At 39.3% G+C, this 22,811-nt stretch overlaps 1 protein-coding gene across 1 annotated transcript in view; it reads left to right on the forward strand.

The window, feature by feature from the left end:
* Pard3b (par-3 family cell polarity regulator beta) overlaps window positions 1-22,811 on the forward strand; it is a 1,028,371-nt gene that overhangs the window by 853,589 nt on the left and 151,971 nt on the right. Inside the window, 1 exon segment of the mRNA NM_001191808.3 lies at window positions 18,265-18,561. Within this exon segment, the coding sequence (NP_001178737.1) occupies window positions 18,265-18,561 (297 nt within the window).

Raw genomic sequence — 22,811 nt, forward strand, 5'->3', positions numbered from 1 at the left:
ATTGTTGTTCTTCCTATGGGGTTGCAAACCCCTTCAGTTCTTTCAGTCCTTTCTCTAACTCCTCCACTGGGGACCCCGTTTTCAGTCCAATGGTTGGCTGTAGGCGTCTGTGTCTGTATTTGTCAAGCTCTGGCAGAAACTCTCAGGAAACAGCTATATCAGGCTCCTGTCAGCATGCACTTCTTGCCATCCACAATAGTGTCTGGGTTTGGTAAATGTATACAGGATGGGTCACCAAGTAAAGCAGTCTCTGGATGGCCTTTCCTTCAGTCTCTGCTCCACACTTTGTCTCTGTGTTTCCTTATGTGAGTATTGTGTTCCCCTTGTAAGAAGGACTGAAGCATCCACACTTTGGTCTTCTTCCTGAGCTTCATGTAGTCCGTGAATTGTTTTTTGGGTATTCAGAGCTTTTGGGCTAATATCCAATTATCAATGAGTACATACCATGTGTGTTTCTTTTGTGATTGAGTTTCCTCACTCAGGATGACATTTTCTAGATCCATCTATTTGCCTAAGAATTTCAGAAAGTCACTGTTTTTAATAGCTGAGTAGTACTGGATTGTGTAAATGTACCACATTTTCTGTATCCAATCTTTTATTGAAGAACATCTGGGTTTTTTTCCAGCTTCTGGCTCTTATAAATAAGGCTGCTATGAACATAGTGGAGCATGTGTCCTTTTTATATGTTGGAGCATGTTTTGGGTGTTTGCCCAGAAGGGGTATAGCTGGGTCCTCAGGTAGTACTATGTCCCATTTTCTGAGGAACTGTCAGACTGATTTCCAGAATGGTTGTACCAGTTTGCAATCCCACCAACAACGGAGGAGTGTTCCTATTTCTCTACTTCCTCATCAGTATCTGCTGTCACCTGAGCTTTTTATCTTAGCCATTCTGATTGGTGTGAGTTGAAATCTCAATGTTTTGATTGGCATTTCCCTGATGACTAAGGATGTTGAACATTTCCTTAGGTGCTTCTCAGTGATTCAGTGTTCCTCAGTTGAGAATTCTTTGTTTAGCTATGTACCCCATTGTTAATAGGTTTATCTGATTCTCTGGAATCTAACTTCTTGAGTTCTTTATATATTGGATATTTGTCCTCTATTTGATGTAGGATTGGTAAAGATCTTTTCCCAATCTGTTGGCTGCCATTTTGTCCTATGGACAGTGTACTTTGCCTTACAGAAGCTTTGCAATTTTTTTGAGGTCCCATTTGTCTACTGCTGATCTTAGGGCATAAACCCTTAGGGTTCTGTTCAGGAAAATTGCCCCTGTGCAAAATCTCAGATAATTTAGATGGAGAAACCAAGATATTCCATAACAAAACTAAACTTACACAATACCTTTCCACAAATTCAGCCATACAAAAGATAATAGATGAAAAACTCCAACACAAGGAGGGTAACTACACCCGAGAAAAAGCAAGAAAGTAATCTTTCAACAAACCCAAAAGAAGATATCCACACAAACATAATTCCAGCTCTAACAACAAAAATAACAGGAAGCAACCATCACTTTCCTTAATATCTCTTAACATCAGTATACTCAATTCCCCTTTAAAAGACAAAGACTAACAGACTGGATATGAAAACAAGACACAGCATTGTGCTGCATACCTCAGTGGCAAAAACAGACATGATCTCAGAGCCGAAGGCTATAAAATAGTTTCAAAGCAAATGGTCCCAAGAAACAAGCTGGAATAGCCATTCTAATATTGAATAAAATTGACTTTCAATCAAAAGTTGAAATAAAAAAAGATAAGGAAGGACACTTCATACTCAGCAAAGGAAAAATCTACCAAGATGAACTTTCAGTTCTGAACAGTTATGATCCAAATGCAAGGGTACCCACATTCATAAAAGAAACTTTGCTAAACCTCAAAGCACACATAGCACCTCACACAATAATAGTGGGAGACTTCAACGATCCACTCTCATCGATGGACAGACCGTGGAAACAAAAACTAAACAAAGACATGGAGAAACTAACAGAAGTTATGAACCAAATGGATATAACAGATATCTATAAAACATTTCATCCCAAAATGAAACGATATACCCTCCTCTCAGCACCTCATGGTACTTTTCCAAAATTGACCATATAATCAGTCACAAAACAGGCCTCAACAGATACAAGAAGATTGAAATAATTCCATGCATCCTATCAGATCACCACAGACTACAAAATCTGGTCTTTAATAAGAATAAAAACAACAGAAAGCCCACATACACATGGAAGTTGAACAATGCTCTAGTCAATGATAACTTGGTCAAGGAAGAAATAAAGAAATTGAAGAGTTTTCAGAATTTAATGACAATGAAGACACAACATACTCAAACTTATGGGATACAATGAAAGCAGTGCTAAAAGGAAAACTCATAGCTCTGAGTGCCTCCAAAAGGAAACTTGAGAGAGCATACACTAGCAGCTTGACAGCACACCTAAAAGCTCCAGAACAAATAGAAGCAAATACACCCAAAAGGAGTAGAAGGCAGAAAATAATCAAATTCAGGGCTGAAATCAACCAAGTAAAAACAAAAAAGGACTATACAACAAAACCAGGAGCTGGTTCTTTGAGGAAATCAACAAGATAGATAAACCCTTAGCCAGACTAACAAGAGGGCACAAAGACAGTATACAAATTAACAAAATCAGAAGTGAAAAAGGAGATATAACAGCAGAAACTGAGGAAATTCAAAATATCATCAGATCCTACTACAAAGCCTATACTCAACAAAACTGGAAAATCTGGATGAAATGGGCAAATACCAGGTAGACAGCTACCAGGTACCAAAATTAAATCAGGATCAGATAAATTATCTAAACAGCCCCATAATATTTAAAGAAATAGAAGCAATCATGAAATTCTCCCAACCAAAAAAAGCCCAGGAACAGATGGACTTAGTGCAGAATTCTATCAGACCTTCAAAGAAGACCTAATGCCAATACTCTTCAAACTATTTACAAAATAGAAACAAATTAATTCTATGAAGCCACAATTACACTATACCTAAACCACACAAAGACCCAACAAAGAATGAGAACTTTAGACCTATTTCTCTCATGAATATTGATTCAAAAAGACTCAATAAAGTCCTTGCAAACAAAATCCAAGATCATGCCACAATGATCATAAACCATGATCAAGTAGGCTTCATCCCAGGGACCCAGGGATGGTTCAATATACATAAATCCATCAATGTGATCCATTATATAAATAAACTCAAAGAAAAAAAAACATGATCATCTCATTAGATGCTGAGAAAGCATTTGACAGAATTCAACACCCCTTCATGGTAAAAGTCTTGGAAAGATCAGGAACTCAAGGCGCATACCTAAACATAGTAAAAGCAATTTAGAGCACACTAGTAGCCAACAAACTAAATGGAGAGAAACTTGAAGCAATCCCACTAAAATCAGGAACTAGACAAGGCTGCCCACTCTCTCCCTACCTATTCAATATAATACTTGAAGTCCTAGCCAGAACAATTAGGCAACAAAAGGAGGTCAGGAAATTGGAAAGGAAGAAGTCAAAATATGACTATCTGCAGATGATATGATAAATATACTTAGGTGACCCCAAATATTCCACCAGAAAACTTCTAAACCTGATAAATAACTTCAGTGAAGTGGCTGGATATAAAATTAACTCAAACAAATCAGTAGCTTTCCTCTACTCAAAGGATAAAGAGGTTGAGAAAGAAATAAGGGAAACTACACCCTTCACAATAGTCACCAATAATATAAAATATCTTGAGGTGGCTCTAACCAACCAAGTGAAAGATCTGTATGACAAGAACTTCAAGTCTTTGAAGAAAGAAATTGAAGAAGATCTCAGGAGACAGAAAGATCTCCCATGCTCATGGATTGGCAGGATTAATATTGTAAAATCGGCCATCTTGCCAAAAGCAATCTACAGATTCAGTGCAATCCCCATCAAAATTCCAACTCAATTCTTCATAAAGTTAGAAAGAGCAATTTGCACATTTATTTAGAATCACAAATCTCCCAGGATAGCGAAACTATTCTCAATAATAAGAGAACTTCTGGGGGAATCACCATCCCTGACCTCAAGCAGTATTACAGAGCAATAGTGATAAAAACTGTATGGTACTGGTACAGAGACAGGCAGGTAGATCAATGGAATAGAATTGAAGACCTAGAAATGAACCCACACACCTCTGGTCACTTGTTCTTTGACAAAGAGCCTAAAACCATCCAGTGGAAAAAAGATAGCATTTTCACCAAATGGTGCTGGTTCAACTGGAGGTCAGCATGTAGAAGAATGCAGATCGATCCATTCTTTTCACTCTGTACAAAGCTCAAGTCCAAATGGATGAAGGACCTCCACATAAAACCAGACACACTCAAACTAATAGAGGAGAAAGTGGGGAAGAGTCTCAAAGACTGGTTTTTCTTAATGAGGTATCCTTCACCTGTGAACCAAGTGCAAATGTCAGGTGTTGAGTGAGAGTTTGGATCTCTACCCACTTAGCTACTGGCAGGTCGTATATCTGAAGCAGGCTTGCAAGCCTGTATGCTACCTCATAGCACAGGACACAGAAGAGCATACTCTGGGCAGATGAACACATTCTCCATGCCTCAGTACATTTTTGCATGAGTAAGCATTTAACTACAAAGGTCAGAACATGGCCAGAGAGCACCCACCAGGTGTGAAATTCCAGGTGACAAAATAGAAGGAAAGGGAGGCTTAAAGAGAAAGGAGAGGATATGAAGCTAGTTTCCTCTTATTCTCTGTCACTTTCCTGTTTCCTCCCCAGGAAGTTTGTGTAGACCTCAGTATCCCAGACAGTCACCATGAGGGGTTTATCTTCATTCTTTTCCATATGATGGCATTACCCCCATGTCAAAGGTCTCTCATTTGTTTTTCAAACAGACCCCTTGGCAGTCCCTCGTACTAAAAAGTGCTAAGCTACAGAAAAAATGTAATAGAAAAGAAAAGAAACACCTTATTTTTCCTGCTGCTTCTCAGAGTGCTACAAATAGAGGCCACACACATGGGGGAGATGATGAAGAATAGAGACCATTTCTTGCCACACACAAATGTCAGTGACAATAAGAATAAGCCACATCAACGAGTTATGAATTTTCTTTAACCAGCTGAGCTTGCTCAAGGGCAGATTCTTATAGCTCTTTCCTCAGTTGCCAGCAGCCTGGGAGTGTCTTTTAATGTCATCAGTGCTTAGTGATACCATTTGTGGGGATACTATCTATAGGGTTTCTATAAGGGAAGCGTGCATTATTAGAGAATATTATAAGAAGACGGTAGGCTGTTTCTCTCCACCCCCATCCCTCTTTGGGGCTAATTTTCCAAGGAAAGCTAAAGATGTTTACTAAGCATTTCTGGGAAATTTATCCACATTATGAGAATACAAATTACAGGAACTCGATGCATTAGCAATGGCGAAAGTTTAATGGGTCTGGGAAAGGTATAAATTTAGGGAAAATGTAAATTCAGTAATGGGAGAGCCATCATCGCATGGCAGTTCTCTTGAGGTTGTAGTGTTTAGTAGCCATGTGAAAGAGTAAAGAAGCTTGCCATTCGACATTGAGGAAAAAAAGATGACAGTTAGAAATTGTCAGAGACTGTCAATCATGATTGTAGAATATGCTATTGGCTCTATCAGCTAGATAACAACATTCCCCATGGGAAATTTGGCTAGGCCATCTGGGATCTAGAAATCCTTTCTGTTAACTCAGCCGGGCAAAGAACCAGTTAAATAACTTAGACCCTTGTGACTTAGAATGTTTTCAGGTCATGTCTGACTTGATCAGCTTCTCAAATGTTTGTTTTGCCTGGTTTCATGACCATTTTACAATTGCGAGGGTTGGGGGTATGTCCTCAGCTTTGTGAACTTTGGGAACCCTGAGATATTTTAAGAATAATATCTGGAGCTGACATCATGTGACATCAGTGGCACTCAGTGTGAAAGCTTGAGGACCTGAGCTTGAATCTCTAGAATGTCTTAAAGTCAGACATGGCCATGCACAGACCTGCAATCCCAGCATTGTGTGGAACAGAGACCAGAGGACAGCTGATGTTTGCTGGTCACTAGGATAGCTCCAGGTTCAGCAAAGGACTCTGTTTCAAATAAATGAGATACACAGTGATAGAGAAGAACACCCTGCCATCCTCTGGCCTCCCCACATGCATGTACATGCACGTATGCATATATGCCTCCTCTATCCATCCCCCACAAATGGTATCCACACAATAGATTTCGCAAAGCAGGAAGAATTCAATGTGTTGTTTATATGTGCAAAGGAAAACCGTGATGGAAAGATCTGTGTATGAGAAACTGTTTACTATGTTAATTAATTTGCATTTCACTATTATCAAAACATTAAGTATCTTTACAGAACATATTTATTTATTTATTATAAGAAGGGTAATCAATTGAGATATTTAATCATATTGAGTCTAGTTTAGGCTAGCAAGAGAAATGAATGGTACAAAAGAAGATCATTTAGAAAATAATTATGGAGGTCCTGGTAGGACTGAGAAAACAGTGAAAAGGTAATGCCATTAAAGCAGCTCTGTGCAAAAGATAAAACATTGATCACAAAGTGCATTTGCTGGCCAGTATAATAATAATTTTAATAATAATAATAATCAAAAGCTGCAATTCTTGACCAGGCTATAGCTTGCGGCTTTGAACCCATATTGATAAGGGAAAGCTGAAGAAACCTGGTGTGTTCTGTAGAAGAAAGGATAATTGTTGTGACCTAATTGCAGCCTCTATTGTGAGAGAAGATGATACCAAACAAATTATCCCGCTGTCAGAAGGGAAAGCAGAGCTGCAGGTACTTTACAGTTTCTTTTCATGGCTCTACTGCTTGCCCATGTCCCTCCCCTGCAAGCTTTTCCTGACCTCTAGTTCTGTCTCCGCTGTGGGTAGCAAGCCAGCTCGCCTCCTCTCTGCTCCTCTCCACTCCGCTGCTTACCCTCACACAATAGCAGCAAAGAAAATGTCACCCCTAAAACTCCTTTGCACTGGTCAGACTGTCAAACCTGCGCCTCAGGACGTTAACCAGGAATAGTTTGAAAGCGCTGAAGTCCTATGAAGGTATAGAAGGGCAGGTCTGAATGAGGGATATCATTTGGCGAAGTTTTAGCTCAAGTCATAAAAGGCAAATGGGAGACACAGAAAAGAAAAAAAAATAGGGGACTTGGATCACAATGTATTCATAACACTATTACACAAAGCTCTTTGAAAAATCAAAAGGGAAAATGCCTAGTAATCTGATGGAAAAATCAGCCAAGGATACGGACAGCTCACGGAAGAGGAAATGAAAATGGCCCCTAAATATATGAAAAGATACTCAGCATCACATAATAAGAGTCAAGCTAATTAAAACCTCACGGAAACCTGACTTCTCACCTGGCTTATCAAATTTCACAGAGTTCGACGATGTGCTCTGATGATGAGACCAGAGAAACAGCTGTCCTCTTACAATGCAGGTGGCAATGCAAAGCAGAGAACTGTGGAAGGAAACTTATTGCAATCTAGAAAAAAGTATACGTGTGTTAACCCAGCAATCCTTCTTTGAACTCATCCCGAAGCTGTGGTAGGGGAAACACAGACTGGCTTTTGCACAGGATTTTCCCTCATGGCATCATTTGCTCAGGCAGACTTATTGTCGTGGCGCTTGGCCTTACTGTGCTCTGCAAATACTGCATTGTTATTTTGCAAACTGAAGTTTTGTGGCAACTTGGTTAGAGCAAGTATACTGGTAGGATTTATCTAACAGTTCTGTGGTCATTAGCATTTTTAGCAAAGAGGATTTTTAGAGAAAATGCTACTGTACACAGAGTAGACTACATCACAGTATAAACATAACTTTTATATGCACTGGAAAGCAAGAGACTTCATGAGTCACTTTATGGTGATTTTTTTTTATTTACTGCTGTGGTCAGAAAATGAACCCACAGTATCTCTGAGGTATGTCTGTACTAGCAAAAACACTACATATACCCACATAACCAAGAATGTATGACTCGTTAAATAAGCAAAGGCAGAACCACATGTGGACTATTATAAAATTTTTGTTTTAAAGAAACAAATTTTCATTGGCCCAAATGAAGTACTCTTCTGAATATCTATGTAAAAAAGCAAAGTGTAGAACTATATTGTATCCCAGCTTTTATATAAAAAAAGGCAGGATGTAAATATACAAACACAACTTAAACTTAAACACAAGTATGGTTACATTATTCTGGAGAGACAAGATAGATAATGATAGCTGCACAAGTTATTTTGTTATTTTTTTTAATTTAGAAAAATAATACATTTGAGGCTGGGGAGAGGGCTCAGTGGGCAAAGTGCTTGCTGTACAAACATGAGGACCTAAGTTCAGTTAGCTCCAGGTTCAGCGAGAGACCAGGTCTCAGAAAGTAAGGTGAATGGGCCTGGAGGGGCATGCCTTTAATGCCAGCACTGAGGAGACCGAGGCAGGTGCTCTGAGTTCAAGATCAGTCTGGTCTACATAGTGACTTCCAGGACAGCCAGGGGTACATGGTAAGGCCCTGTCTCAGAAGTGAAGTATGATAAAAGATATGAAATATCATCTTCCATGCACATACATACATATGTACTTACATACATACATGCACACATACACACAAATGCTGAATAAGCAGATATGCATGTTTTACATACTTAGAAATAAAAGTCAGAGGAAAAGAAAAAAAGATCTCTTAAAAATTAAAAGCAAGCCAAATCGAATAATCTACCTAGAACAAATTGGTTGCCTAACCACGTAGGAAAAGGAATTGAGTGATATTAGAAACAGTTTTGACTATACACACACAGCATGGTAGGCTAACAGAAAATAGGACCAAGACAACACCGTAAGTTTTAATGGCCTAGTGGTAATGTTTGAGCACATACCCCCATTCATATACTGAAACCTAATTGCTAATATGATATTAATAGGGGTGGGACTCTGGAGAGATGACTGTGTTATAAGGGAAAAAAACATTAAAAAATTAGATCAGTCGCCTTAGAAGAAACAGTGAAACTACCTTACCTTTTCTGTAAGATACGGGACACAGTAATAGGACAGGAGGCTCCATCTGCAAGCAGGATCATCCCCTGACCTTGCTAGCACCCAGATTTCCAACTGAAACCTGCAGACCTATGGGAATTACACTTCTGATATTGATAAGCCAGCCCATCTAACACTGTAATTTTAGATTGAGAAAGATGTGTTATTATTTTAAACAACGTATATCTATTTAAATTTGCCTATATTGTAATACAAATATAATTTTATCAATATAAATAATCAAGCTATTTTATTTTTAAAAGAATATGTAGGTATTTATTTACAGTTAATATTTCTCTACTATTAATTTTGGATCAGAATTATCAACTCAAATATGAAGATTTTTCAAAACTGTGTGCTTTCAGACACAATAGAAACTGGTACGAAGATGCCTCACAAAACTAAAAATAGATCGATCATATGATCAAGTGACATCCCACTCTTGGGTCTACACTCACAGAGATCTAAATCAGCACAGCAAGAGAGATACTCGCATATACATATTTATAGCAGAACTACTCACAATAACTAAGTAGTGGAACTGGCTTAGATGTACATCACCAGATGAATGAATAAAGTATGCCATGTATACATGATGGATATTTACTCAGCCTTATGAAATCATGTCACTTGCAAGGAAATAGATTGAAGTGGAGATAATCATGTTAAGTAAAATAAGCGAGACTCTGAAACTCATCACATGCTCTCTCTTGTATATATAAACTAGGCTTAATAATAATGAAACACACCTGTGCATATGTATGCATATATATGTAATTATTTGACATGAATGTAGAAACTAACCTATTTGGGAGGAGGAAAAGGTTATAAAGGGAACTTAAAGGGAATATTGAGAGGAAGAATTAAAAATTAATATCCTATCATCTCAACAGTAGACATTGTATATAAACACACACACACACACATATATATACACACATATATATATTCCTGATCTCATTGAATTAATATCCTATCATCTCAACAGTAGGCAGTATACACACACACCCACACACACACACACACACACACACACACACATATATTTTTTCCTGATCTCATTGAATTAAGAATATGTCAATAAAATCTAAATCTGTTGAGTGGTGAACATAGACAAAGCAGAGGGCAATACACATATGAAAATGTCATTAGTTCCTCATCACTTTGTATGCTTGCTCTAGAAAATGATAACAATAAATAAAAAGAAATATAAACTTCCCAGCTCCAGCCATAGAAAACTAGGCAGTCAGCAAACCTGAACCCAGACTGTTGAATCATCCACCATTAGTTACAAAAAATAAATAAATAAATAAATAAAAGCACATAGGTAACAACTTCTTCCAAATAAGACCAGAAGTTTGGTATGGACCTGAGGTTACCTGCGTGCCAGATAGCAGCAAAGAAGCTATCGAAAGTAAATGGGTCCAGACGCAAGGACAAAGCATTTGATACAGAGACATTTCTGTTAACTCTGGGCAACCCGTGGACCACAGGGAGTAAGGGATGCCCAGGATAAAACCTAAACACATCATGTTTATGGACGTAAATAAAATAATTTCACAGCCCTTAGGACAGAAGAATCAAAACAAAAAAAAATCTCTAATAACTTATTTGTCCCCATTAGAAGTATCTCAGTCACTAACACCTTAATCTGGAAATCAGCAATTTAAAAAAAAGAAAGAAAGAATTGAGCATTTATACTGATTTGCCTGCATGAGGAGAGCTTCCTAAAATCAAAACCCAAGCACAGTTGAGGGCAAGATTTTCTTATAGAAGATCTAGGTGATAAATATAAAGAAAAAGCAGGCCTTCCCAACAAGCATTTTACAACTTGTCATTAGACAACTCAGCAAACTCATTCATGATTGAATAAAAAGGTGACCGCAAAACTGCCCAATGGACTTCAGTTTGCTCCCTTAGCAATGCAGACAGTTGAGAGGTGAACTTTCTATAACAAAAGCTTCAGGAATTGACATTGTAACAATGCTGAGTTATCTTCAGTGTCATTGTTATCTTATCAATTTTTCACATTTAGTATATATAAATATAATTGATTTTGGTATTCAACTCCTATGATAGCGGTAAATAATTCCTGGAAATGTCATAATATTAAAATATATGTTGAAGAGCATATTAAAATAGAACAGTCTTCCTAGTACAATTGGGAAGTAAAGGAGAGAATAAAATATTTCAACTCAGGAAGCAGGAAGAGCAAGTTGTTTGTGAGTCGGTTATGAAGGAAAAGCCTGGGTTATCATCCTGCGTTCTAGCAGTCTCGCTGTCGCACACAAGTGGAGCCACATGTTTATACTGAGGGAAGGAGGACAAGCCAATAATTCAGTCTGGTAAAAAGCCTTTAGAAAAAAGTTGATAGAAAACATATTTTTACTCACTCAAGAAATGCTGCCCCAATGCATTCCTCTCGAGGAATACACATCCTTCAGAAGCCTTGGTGTAAGGCCTGCGTGGGTCTTTATTAAGTCTGAGTGTCTTAGTAGATTAAATATTCAGTTACATAGTGTGGTAGTTTGAGTGAGAGTGGACCACAATAGGTTCATATGTTTGAGTGCTTGGTCCCCAGTTGGTGGAACCTGTTTAGGAAGGTGTTGCCTTGTTGGAGGAGGGATGTCAAACCCTACTTTTCCCGGTTCATTCGTTCTCTCTCTCTCTCTCTCTCTCTCTCTCTCTCTCTCTCTCTCTCTCTCTCTCTCTCTCTCTCTCTCTCTCTCTCTCTCCTCTTGGTCTCAGAGTGTTGTTTCAACATTTAAGCTCCCAACTATTGCTCTATCAAGTCTGCCGGCTGCCACCGTCTGAAACGCTAAGTGAGCCCCAACAAACTCTCTTCTATAAGCCTCTTTGCTCATGGTGTCTCATTAGAGCAATGAAAACTACCTAAGACGTTTATAATGTAGGATCTAATAAGAATCAGTCAGAATGAGCTTTTAATATGTAGGCTTGATTCAGCTACAGCAATAGAGGAGCAGCATGAAGCCAGCCTTGTCACAGGACACTCAGCTTTTCTCGACTGCTTTTTAAATAGTAGGACTCTTCCAGTAGGGGAAAGGGATGCAGAAGTGATACAGACGTGGCTGTGGTGAGGGGCGAGCACACGAGACTGCTGCTTGGTTGTGTGTGTCTCTCAAAATTTCATGTGTTGGATATTCAGTCCTCGGCGTGGCAGCATGGTATGGTGGATCCCTAAGGGACTGAGTCCCTAAGGAAAATGGGGTCATAACCTTAGAAGAAATTGTGAAACTCCAGTCTTTCTGGCCTCCCATTTCTACATGTGGTCTCTCTGGCACATTTTCCTACCACCATTGCCTGAAATGATGCACCCAGGGGAGCCCACATCAAAACCCATGCCATGCACTTAGACTTAGAGCAGCTCAACCCAGAGCTATGTAGGCCTCTCTTCTCTACTGACAGAAAAAGAACTAGTAACTTACAAATGTTGTTTCTCAATAAGAATGTTTTATCTGAGGCTTTGTTTTCTAAAATGTCTATATCTTTGTTTTATTTTATAATAAAAAATAAAAGGTTAAAAATAAAAATTAAGAAGAATATTTAAGTTTACCAACATATTTTTAAATACTAAGCATAGATGTTAGATAAATCTTATTTGCCCACACTCTTTTATTTTGTAGAGAGCAATTGCTCAAAAGAATAAGTTTCCACATCACATTTGTAGCCAACTATTGAGTAAATACTGCACATCTTTGCCCATTCATATGTGTCCCTCCCTCTAATTAAAGCACCTAACACATTTCCATAATTTATATCAAGTTCCCTCAAAACTCAGGCCACATGACCCTGCCCATATGATTCTTGCCTGCAGTCCCTAAGCAGGACATGCTTTCCCCATGTATACACGGTAGCTTTCTTTGCTACTGAATCCTAGTCTCTTTCTTACACTTATATCTTCCATGTAGGTGAACCAGGGACCATATTTGGCTCTGTTCTTCTTTCTAATACACTGTGTAATCACAACAGATACTGAATGCATAAGCAGACAAGAATTAGCAGAAAAGAAACTCTCTGGACACACTGAGGTAATCTCTACTCCCGTTAGGGGTGGCGTGTCAAGACTGAACCAGTAGAAGGTGCTCATTATGTTTTGCTTTTACAGTCTTATTCCAACATGTGGAGATGGGGTAATGTCCTCCAGTCAGAAGAGAGGGCATGCTAGAGCATAAACACAGCACATGGAAACAGACTTGTTTGTACAATCCACCCACCACTCCTCTACGAAAGGAAGCCATTTAGTAGCAGTCATGAGCAAAAGTCTACAAGGCTTATACAGTAAAGTGCTCACAAAATTGGGCTGAATAAATGCTATTATGCTTGTTCATTCAATAAAACTTTCAACTTTTATTATGAAATGAACAAATGTACAGAAATCTACACAGAAATTAATACATTAAAGAACTTTGTAACTGTATGATAATTCAGCTAAATGCAGAGTTTATCAAACCTACATGTTGAAGACAAGAAAACATGGAGGCCACTGTTGGACTATGGTTGACAAGTGCAGTCCTCGTTCAGTCTTTGACTGATGGAGATTGAGGACTCCTGGTAGAAGTAGTTGAGTTGAGGGAACCAAACCCAACTTCAGCAAATACTAATTTGTCATAACTGAGCTGACAGGGAATCACAAATTGTGCAGTTTGTAAAAATAAACAGGTTCTACTGGGGCAAAAAGTATTCTCATGTTTTTAGTTTTAAGTTTTGATGCATTGTAATGTAGTGGTTAGATTTGTTTTTTTATATTCAAAGTAATTAAGTTATAAATATATATAAAAATTCGAATACACATAATCTAGAAAGGCAGCATTTTAAGATGCATTTCTAGAAATAACCACAATATGACTATTTTATATATCCTGCTAGGCAATTCCATACAGGAATGTCTGTGTGTAATTTAGAAGTATCTCTTATGCACACATGTCTACTGATATCTAACCTCCTTTTAGAATTGGAATACCGTTATTCTGGGGAATATTGATGGCTGTTCTGAAACATTTTAGGGGTGGATCTTTGCTAGGAGAAATATTTCTGTGACTAATTAAATATACTTCACAACCTGAAAATGCTTGAAATTTAAATTGGAATGTATGTTAAAATGTCGTTTTAAACGACACGAGAATATTAATGTAAGGTCAGCAGTAGCTTCAATTCTATGTGTTTTCCTAAAATAACTTCCTTTTGCACTTTGCTGTGAAACTGTCCTGGGAGTTTATTTTCTAAGATCTTCAGTCTGGGGGCAGGGGGGGGGCAGGTTATCCTCTCTGCAGATGGACTTGCTTCTAGATGAGCTTGCCCCAGTGCTTGCTTTTGTTCTGATGAGTCTGGATTTACTCCACCTTCCTTCTCGTTTTCTCCCTACTTTGTCTCCATGAAAGTTCCTCATAGACAGGTGACTACTCACAGGGCATTCAGCTCTCCCAACTGTGATTCCTCACTCTGAGGTTGGAACTTCCTAAGAATTTATCCTTAATGCCAGGGTCCATTCCTATCCTCAGAATCTCTTTCACTAAAGAAAGTCATGCTGACTATGCTTCTTCAGACTTTCTCCGTTACCTCAGGGAAATGTGTGTCCAGCTAGAAATGTGAACATGCATTAACTCTTGGCATAATCCCTGCTTTAGGCTGAGCCTCGACTTCATTGCAGGCCATGGGATTGTAGCCATTTCTAATGCCACTGCAGACTAATTTTCTTCCCTACATCCTTGATGTGATGTTTCAGTGAGAATAGTGAGTGAGTTAGCCATACTTTCACTCAGTCATTTATTATAACCCATCAGAGATCCCAGATCTGACTGAGAACGCAGTAAAAAGACTGAAGGACACTGTTGTAGCAGCCTTTTGGGGTTCTATGTCACCTTGACAAAAACTAGAGCTATTTTTGTAAGAGGAAGCTTTAACTAAAAAAACGCCCCCACCAGTTGGCCTGTGGGCCAGCCCATGGTCCATTTTCTTAATTGACGTGTGATATGGGAAGGACTAGTGGTGATCTTGGATGCTATAAGAAAGCAAACTGAGCAAACCAAGAAGAATTAGCCAATAAGCAGCACTCTCCCTATGGCCTCTGCTTCAGCTCCTGCCTCCAGGTCCCTGCCTTAACTTCCCTAGATGACAGGCTATAAGCTATAAATTAAATAACATACCATAACATAACGTAACAAGACGGAACAAACAACTAACAAAGAAAAACCCTTTTCTCCCCAAATTGCTTCGAGTCATGGAATTTTATCACAGCAGTAAAACCCTAAGACAAGTGGGATATGGCAACATACTGAAATCTCCTTGAATAAATCAGACTAATATACTTCAATAAAACTTTCTGGAGTTGTGGAATTTGTCCACATCTTCATTGTCAGGACAGAAGGCACTGGCTACATGTAGCTCTTAATCACTTGAATACATTTATAAGACTGAAAACTGTTTTTGTTTTATTTTGATTAATTCAAATTTAAATTTATAGGGCCACACACAGGAAATGGTTACCACATTAGGCAGCAGATCTGAGGAATATAAAACATGAATATTACACACTGTTGCCAAGGAAATGGAAATAAAAAGGGACATCCATGAGATGTAACCGAGAGAGGAGACACTGCTATTTTCAAAGAGAGAAAAGAGAGGTTTCAATAATTCGAAGGTAGTGTGCTCAGGAGAATGGGGAAGCAAGTGGTGCTGTGGACGGAGAAGGTTGTTCAGCTATCCTGAAAATCAGCTGTTTTAACGGGTTCCGTTTCCAGTGGTAAGGAGGCCCCATGGTAGAAACAATTAGAATTTTCAAGCTGCACGGGTGGACGTGGGTCAGAGCAAGAAAATGAAATATTTTTCTTTGATATTATCTTGAGAGAGTCTCTTTGTCTTCTATGCACCCCCTTTCTAAGACTGCCTTGTCCTCCCCCGCATGGAGGGACCCTGATATATGGCATAATGATGATGGTACAGAGAAATTACTATTTCACCTACTGAGTGATTAATATGAAATTAGTTACCGCAACCCTCAGTAGTGCAGAGAAGATAGAGGAAGAATTCGGTTTTGTTTGAGCAGAGAAAAATACAAGCTCCAGCACTGCTTGGCATACATGGAGAACTTCTTCATCTAAAACTCTCTATACACTTAGCAAGCTTAATTAATGGGAAACCTTCAAAGAATGAAGAGATGAAATGAAACACAGATTCCAGCGTTGTGTTCCTGCTATTTTAGAAAACCCAGGCTTGATGTTTCCCTCTTCCATTAACACACAGTGTAGTCCCATGTGGCAGCCAGGAGGTATTCGTTTGTCTACTAACTGATTTCTGTCCAAGCATCTCACTTGTGAGGAAGAAGAAGAGAGGAAACATACAGCCGCACCCTTTGACCTTCCCCAATGTCTTTTGCCTTATTTACAACGGAGACCCATCCCTAGCCTTGTAGTACAGGAAACGCTCTCTGATAAACCGTCTGTACCATCCATTGGAAAAGAAGAATAAATCCTAACATTCTCCTCAGTAGGCCGAGTCTCAAATTTCAGTAGAGCAGGTTTTCTTCTTCAAAAATTATTCAAAACAAGCATCCATGAGTCTGGGACCAACGTGCATTGAAAGGGGACGGCCCCTTAATGGGTACCCTACTGTGTACTCTTCTTTTCATCTTAATTCGGAATCCCCTAAGGACTGCCTTGTGCAAAACTATAAATCCTCCCGATTATTTATATGTCAGGTACATTTTTAGCCTAGTCACAGCAGATATACAATAATGTATCCTGACATTTATTTTCATCTGTTTGACCCAGAGATGCTGCTTCCTTATTTTATGCCACCTCCTAACTGTCTTATTTTGATGCTTTTTCTTTCCCTTGCTCAATTTCTTCTCCTTTCTACTAAAAAAACAAGCAGACCTAAAATACAAACACTAGGACAGTGTTTGTCACAAGTTAAAAATAAAGAACTTTGAAAGATTGTGGCTTCTGAAGAGTTTGACAAAGGGTTTGATGTTTGGAAAAGGAAAATAGCTGCCACATTCAAAAAACAACTGTCTTTGTTTGAAGAGATGTTGCTGGGAGCCTTTATGTTCTGTTTAGAATTGATCCAGGCCTCCTGTCTGTGTCTCCAGACAAACATGGAACTTTCACTGCCAGCCGTAACTCTCTATCTTCTGAGTCCTGAACTTCAGCTTCGAATCCCTTCTTCCTAAGCATGGCTTTGGACACCTGACTCAGGACCGTCTTACTCTCTCATCCCAGCCACTTTCCATCTTATATCCTCAAGGGTGAAAGGCTCAAGGGTCTCCTGAAAGCACGCACAGTACCACTGTCCGATAAAACACCCTAGTGAGCTTTCTATCTTTGTGTATGAAGGGAGTGGAGGAGGGCCGAGCTAAGCTCTCTTGGTAAATTCTCAGAATTCAGGTGAGTATAGAATCCACCTAGATATATTGTGTGCTGCATCCCCAGGGGCTTCCATCTTGTCACTGGCTAGCAGTAACACTGTATTATCGCTTAAAGCTTTGGCTATGGAGTTCTGCCACTAATGGTATTTAATCCACTTATATGTGCCAATTCATCTCTGTCACAAGCCTATTAATTTCTTCATTATTCTACTCTGCCCCTAGCCCTTATACAATGAGGCACAGTGAACCCCATTTGTGTAACAACAACAAACAAACAAACAAAAAGACTTGGAGTCTTTTATAAATTACCCTCAATTCTGCAGTTTTTAATGACCAGACTTTTTCTATATGTCTTCTTCATACCTCACTTAATTTTTTCAAATTCTTCTTTAGGAGAATACACTGAGACTCTGGAGTACTAAAGAATGAAGTCATAGTAAAGTGTGAGACTCTGATGGGCTCATTCCCATCGGGCCGTGTCCCAAGAATGGCTTTTATGTATATCTCTTTTGAGGTGTACTATTGCCACAAGCAGAGCTCCTTTGTAGGAAGAACTTCTATCTGCCCTATCATCAGTAGAGATACGTCAAAATACCTATAGCATTGCTATCAAAGTGAAGACTCTGTGACAAATAAAGGTCATGGATTTAAAATTAATCCTCTTATGCTGTTGGCATTTCTGCCTGGTGTGATCCTGTGGAGACAGAGAATGACAGCTAAGTGCCTAGCAAGAGTTAACGCAGATTCAGGAGACTACTTCATCTGATCAGCATAGGAAATTCATGTTAGTTTATGCTACCTCTTCTATATTTTTCAGGATTGGAGCAAAACATCAGGAGCTAAGAGAAAAGCAGGCGAGAGGCCTTGTTGATTATGCCACTGTAGCGACTGGACCAGTGCACGATATAGACGACGATGAAATGGACCCCAATTATGCCAGAGTGAACCACTTTCGGGAACCATGCACATCAGCAAATGTCTTTAGATCTCCATCTCCTCCTCGAGCTGGAACACTTGGTTACCCTAGGGATGGACGCCCACTGTCTCCAGACCACTTAGAGGGTCTCTATGCCAAGGTCAACAAGCCATATCATCCACCAGCCCTAGCTGACAGGTAATATAACTGAGTGAAAGATGAATGCAGTTTTAATTCAGTAAGTTTCAAATCATCTCTACTGCTGAAGCAGATAAAAACATATCCATCCTTCGAGTTATTAAAACCACAATGACATGGTGCCCTAGACAAGTGTTGCACTTTGACCTACCAGTAAGGTATCAGTCATCAAAAGTAAAACAATAGCTGGTTATAAGGTGACATGAATGGACAATGACAGTACAGCACATGGTACAACAGAACAATTTTCGCAAGAACACAGTGGCAGAGAACTAATGAAAGCTTTGAAGGAATATTGTCCTTTTTTCCCCTAAGATCCCTATTGTAAGACACTTCTACAAGAAGATGGCAGGGACCTGGAGGTATGGAGTCAGAAAGAGAAAACGGCATCTGAGTAGGTGTAATTGAAGTAGGACTATAGATAGCTATGGAGAAAAATAAGATTGGGAAAACTAAACTGTCTAGCTATTCACTGATGAGCAGGGTCAGAAAATGAGATAATCTTGGTCCTAGAGTTTGATGAAGTAGAAGAAGATAGGAGGTGACCTGTGGCTTTAGCAGCAAGGAAAAGAGATATTGGGAGCATCTGTCTGAAGCAAGGAAGGATAATTCCAACCCCACATCTTGCCCTCCCCCCCCCAAATGCCCTGTCTTGGGCAAGGCTGTTCTAAAGGAGCTTCATGACCTTGGAGTCATGCCGGGACTCGGTTGATGGTCCTGGCTCTAACCTGATGGCTACTGCTTGGAATCTGGAGGGTGAAGTGAAGGAAGAAGGTATGAGAAGCTCTCATTCTAGATGAAAGAAAAAGACTCATTTTCCAGATTTCTTAGGGTTCTGACAAGCACTCAGTCCCTAGCAATAGCCAGCATTTGTATGATAGCATGATATATTGCATATGTTTACCGTTTACACATTTCCCCAGCTGGGTGATATTATGCACTTTCAATTAGGTTGGGGAGAGGAAGGGAAATCATGGCATTTTTATGCAGACTGTAAAGTGTAGCTTCGCAAGACTGATTACCTTTCAGAACCTTTCCAATAACCAAGTGGGAAGCGAGGAGCAATTTTTAATCCTTACTGTCAGGTTTCCAGGTTGATAATATTAAAGAAAGATGGTCAAGTTTTTTGTTAGGACAAAATGAAAATATAAATTCCTATGACTGTGTGATACGCCATCATAAGTAAATTGCTAATTTCAAGGATTGATTAAGAGTTGGCCTTTTTCTCTCCAGCCTTCACATAGGGTTGAATTTTATCATGTAAATAATAATCCTATACTTGAGTCTATTCTAAGCTAACGGATAGTCAATCTTCCTTTCTCTAAGTCAGAAAGAGCTTCAGAGCAATATACTTTGCATATGTCTGATAGAACACCAGCACCCAAGACTGTATTTCTCAGACCTTCCCAAGATGGTGTGTCCCAATGCTAATTCCATGGGAATAAATGTGAACTATTCTGCAAGAAGAGATTTATAACAAACCCACAGGCTGAATTAAACCACAAAAACAGATTTTACTTTTCGTGTGGTCTTTTTATTTTCCTGATGTGTTCACATGTATTCTTGGTCTCCAAGAATACTAAACAATCAGAACTCATCATGCCTACAATATTTGTCACCTAAAGTTTATTTTACTCACATTTTTATGGCTTTGGATTGTTCCAATTCCTATCTCTGTAACAAAGTCCATGAAATTAACAACTCAAAAAAGAAGACATCTTTATTTATGTTCACACCCAGCTTTCCAGATCTCAGTTCATGACATCTATAGCTGCTCAGCCCAGCTTTTCTGGGCTCCACATCGTGATGAGGAGAATGTGTTTGGGGGAAACTACTCATCTGATGACAGCAGGAGGCAGAGAAGGTCACAGGGAGAGGACCAGGGACATAATTAACCCTACAAAATCATGCCCTTTGGCTAATATTGTTTGTGACCTTGACAGGGTCTTGAATATGAGCTTATCAATGAGGGACTTTTTGCATCAGGTTATCATCATGAAGTAGGCATCATCAGTAGAATTTTTTCTCTTTTTGCTTCCTGATAACATAACCAGCTGCTTTGATTTCTTCTGTCATGGTTTGTTTATCATAATAGACTGCATCCTCAAACTGTGAGCCACAATAAACTGTCCCTCACTTACGCTGCTTCTTGTCTGGCATTTGGTCACAGAGAGGAGAAGGATAACAAATGTTTCCCATTACCTCCTAAATTACCCAAGTTCCCAGACCATTACTTCCTCAAATTGGACTCAACTTTTGAATTGCTGTGACCTTATCAACAGATGAACCCATTGACAAAAGTGTCATCTCTCTGTGGCCCCAGCTATAAACACAGCTGTACTGGGGCCAATCCTTCAATACTGAATCAATAGGGGGAATTTATAGATCTAAACCATGGCATACATATACATGGTATTCTAAGTTAATTTTTACCCATGTAGGTAGACCAGGAAAGAAATCTCACTGGATAATGTTAAAGACAACCACTATAAAGTGTTGCCGGGTTTGTTTGTTTGTTTGTTTGTTTGTTTTTGTTATTTACTGCCCAGCCCAGACATCTATATGAGTAATGGAGTCTTAATTTTGGCCTTTGTTTCTTTGTGTTAATAAATGTTCCAAATCAGCCTTCTGTAGAGGCTTAGACAGCTGTTAAATTTTTAGATAGCAGATCAAAGAGTAACTCTTTTTACCCAGAATTGTCTTGATTCCGCTCTTATCTTTAATTATATTTAAAGACTGTGCTGTTCCTTTTCCTTAAAGTCTTAAAGCAACAGATTTTTGCCTTGATGCACAGTAAACAGTGGATAACGATAGCTATTATCACCATGCTTACTGTTATGACCACTTGTACTGCTCTGTATCTGTGAAATTCTGGGCTTGTGTAAGTCTAAGGTTTCCTTCAGATAGTCTTCCAAGCAGTGCCTCCAAGCAAACACTCTGAGTTCTAAACCTGCCATATTTTAAAGTGAAGGGCATATCACATACCCAGTCATCAGTTTGATCTTTCTTCATTCAATAAGCATTTATTTGGCATCTACTGTGTTCTATATCTGGAGGAAGTTCTAGCGGAGACTGAAGGGTGATCATGACATGTCCATAAGGATGAGAGGAATTCCTTTCCTAATCAGAAGAAACCCAAGACATGTGGAAATGGAGAATTGTATTAGTCTGTAATTAGAAGTGAAAGCTTCCCCCCACCCTTCTTTAGGCTACACACAAAAGGCCTCTTAAAGCAGGTAATAGTAGAGCTGGTTCTGGAAGGATCCTTAAACATTGATTAGGTACAACAGGATAACTCTTTTCTCTTACAAAATAATTATGTGAGAAGGTCAAGTTGCTAGAAAGAGGAAGTTCAGACATACCCAGAGCCTAGCATGTAAGCAGGAAGGAAAGTGGTGGAAAGTGAGGCTGCACAGCACATCGAAGTCACTGTGTGAGCGAACAGGTCATGTCTCACGTTGATACTTACTGGTTGATAGTAACTGACAACAAGCATCCTGCAACTGTCCAACTTAGGCTCCAGAAATCTGAGTGATGGCGTATGTGCAGTGGAGACTGATACATGTCAGGATCCTGTGGCCAGTGGCATAACTGTGTCCACAGAGGTCGAGAGAGTGAAGACTATAAAGAGAATGTAGACATTCAAAGGTCATTGGTAACTTAGAGAGGAAGTGTCAGTGGCTTAGAAGGAGCAGTGAACATCTAATAAGAATGGCTTTGGAGGTGAGAATGTAGAGCATGAGCCTAGAGGTAATGAGAAAGCAGGGTTGTTGGATAGGAAAGACTGTCTTTGAAATCACATGTAGAATGGTGATTCAGAGCTAACAAAGTCACCTCATGAAAATGCTAGAAAGTGAGCTCAGAGGATGTGAGCAACTTGCCCAAGATTGGGACTTCATTCTAGACCTCTCTACCATTCTTTTCCCTAATCCAACCTGTTACTTAGACACACCCTCTTTCTTCCTTATATAGTATACAAATAAGGTGGCTTAGTTTGGGTCCTTAACATGTTATTGGCATGTTAAACCATGACTTCTGGTGTGGAGGCTGATCTGGGTCCAATTCTCTTCTACTACATGGCCTTCAGGAAAATAACTTTCCCAAGATGCATTGTTGCATCGTCAAGCAAGCAACAAATACGTGTGGAGCATCCACCAAGGGCCAGGACTGGTGCTCAGCCCTAAGTCCATCAGCGAATGAGGGGAAAATGCTATATCCTCCTCACAGAGGGCTGCCATACGTTATGAGAC

The sequence above is a fragment of the Rattus norvegicus genome, chromosome 9 (genome assembly GCF_021556685.1).
Source record: "Rattus norvegicus strain SHRSP/BbbUtx chromosome 9, alternate assembly SHRSP_T2T, whole genome shotgun sequence".
In the NCBI taxonomy this organism is placed as follows: Eukaryota; Metazoa; Chordata; class Mammalia; order Rodentia; family Muridae; genus Rattus; species Rattus norvegicus.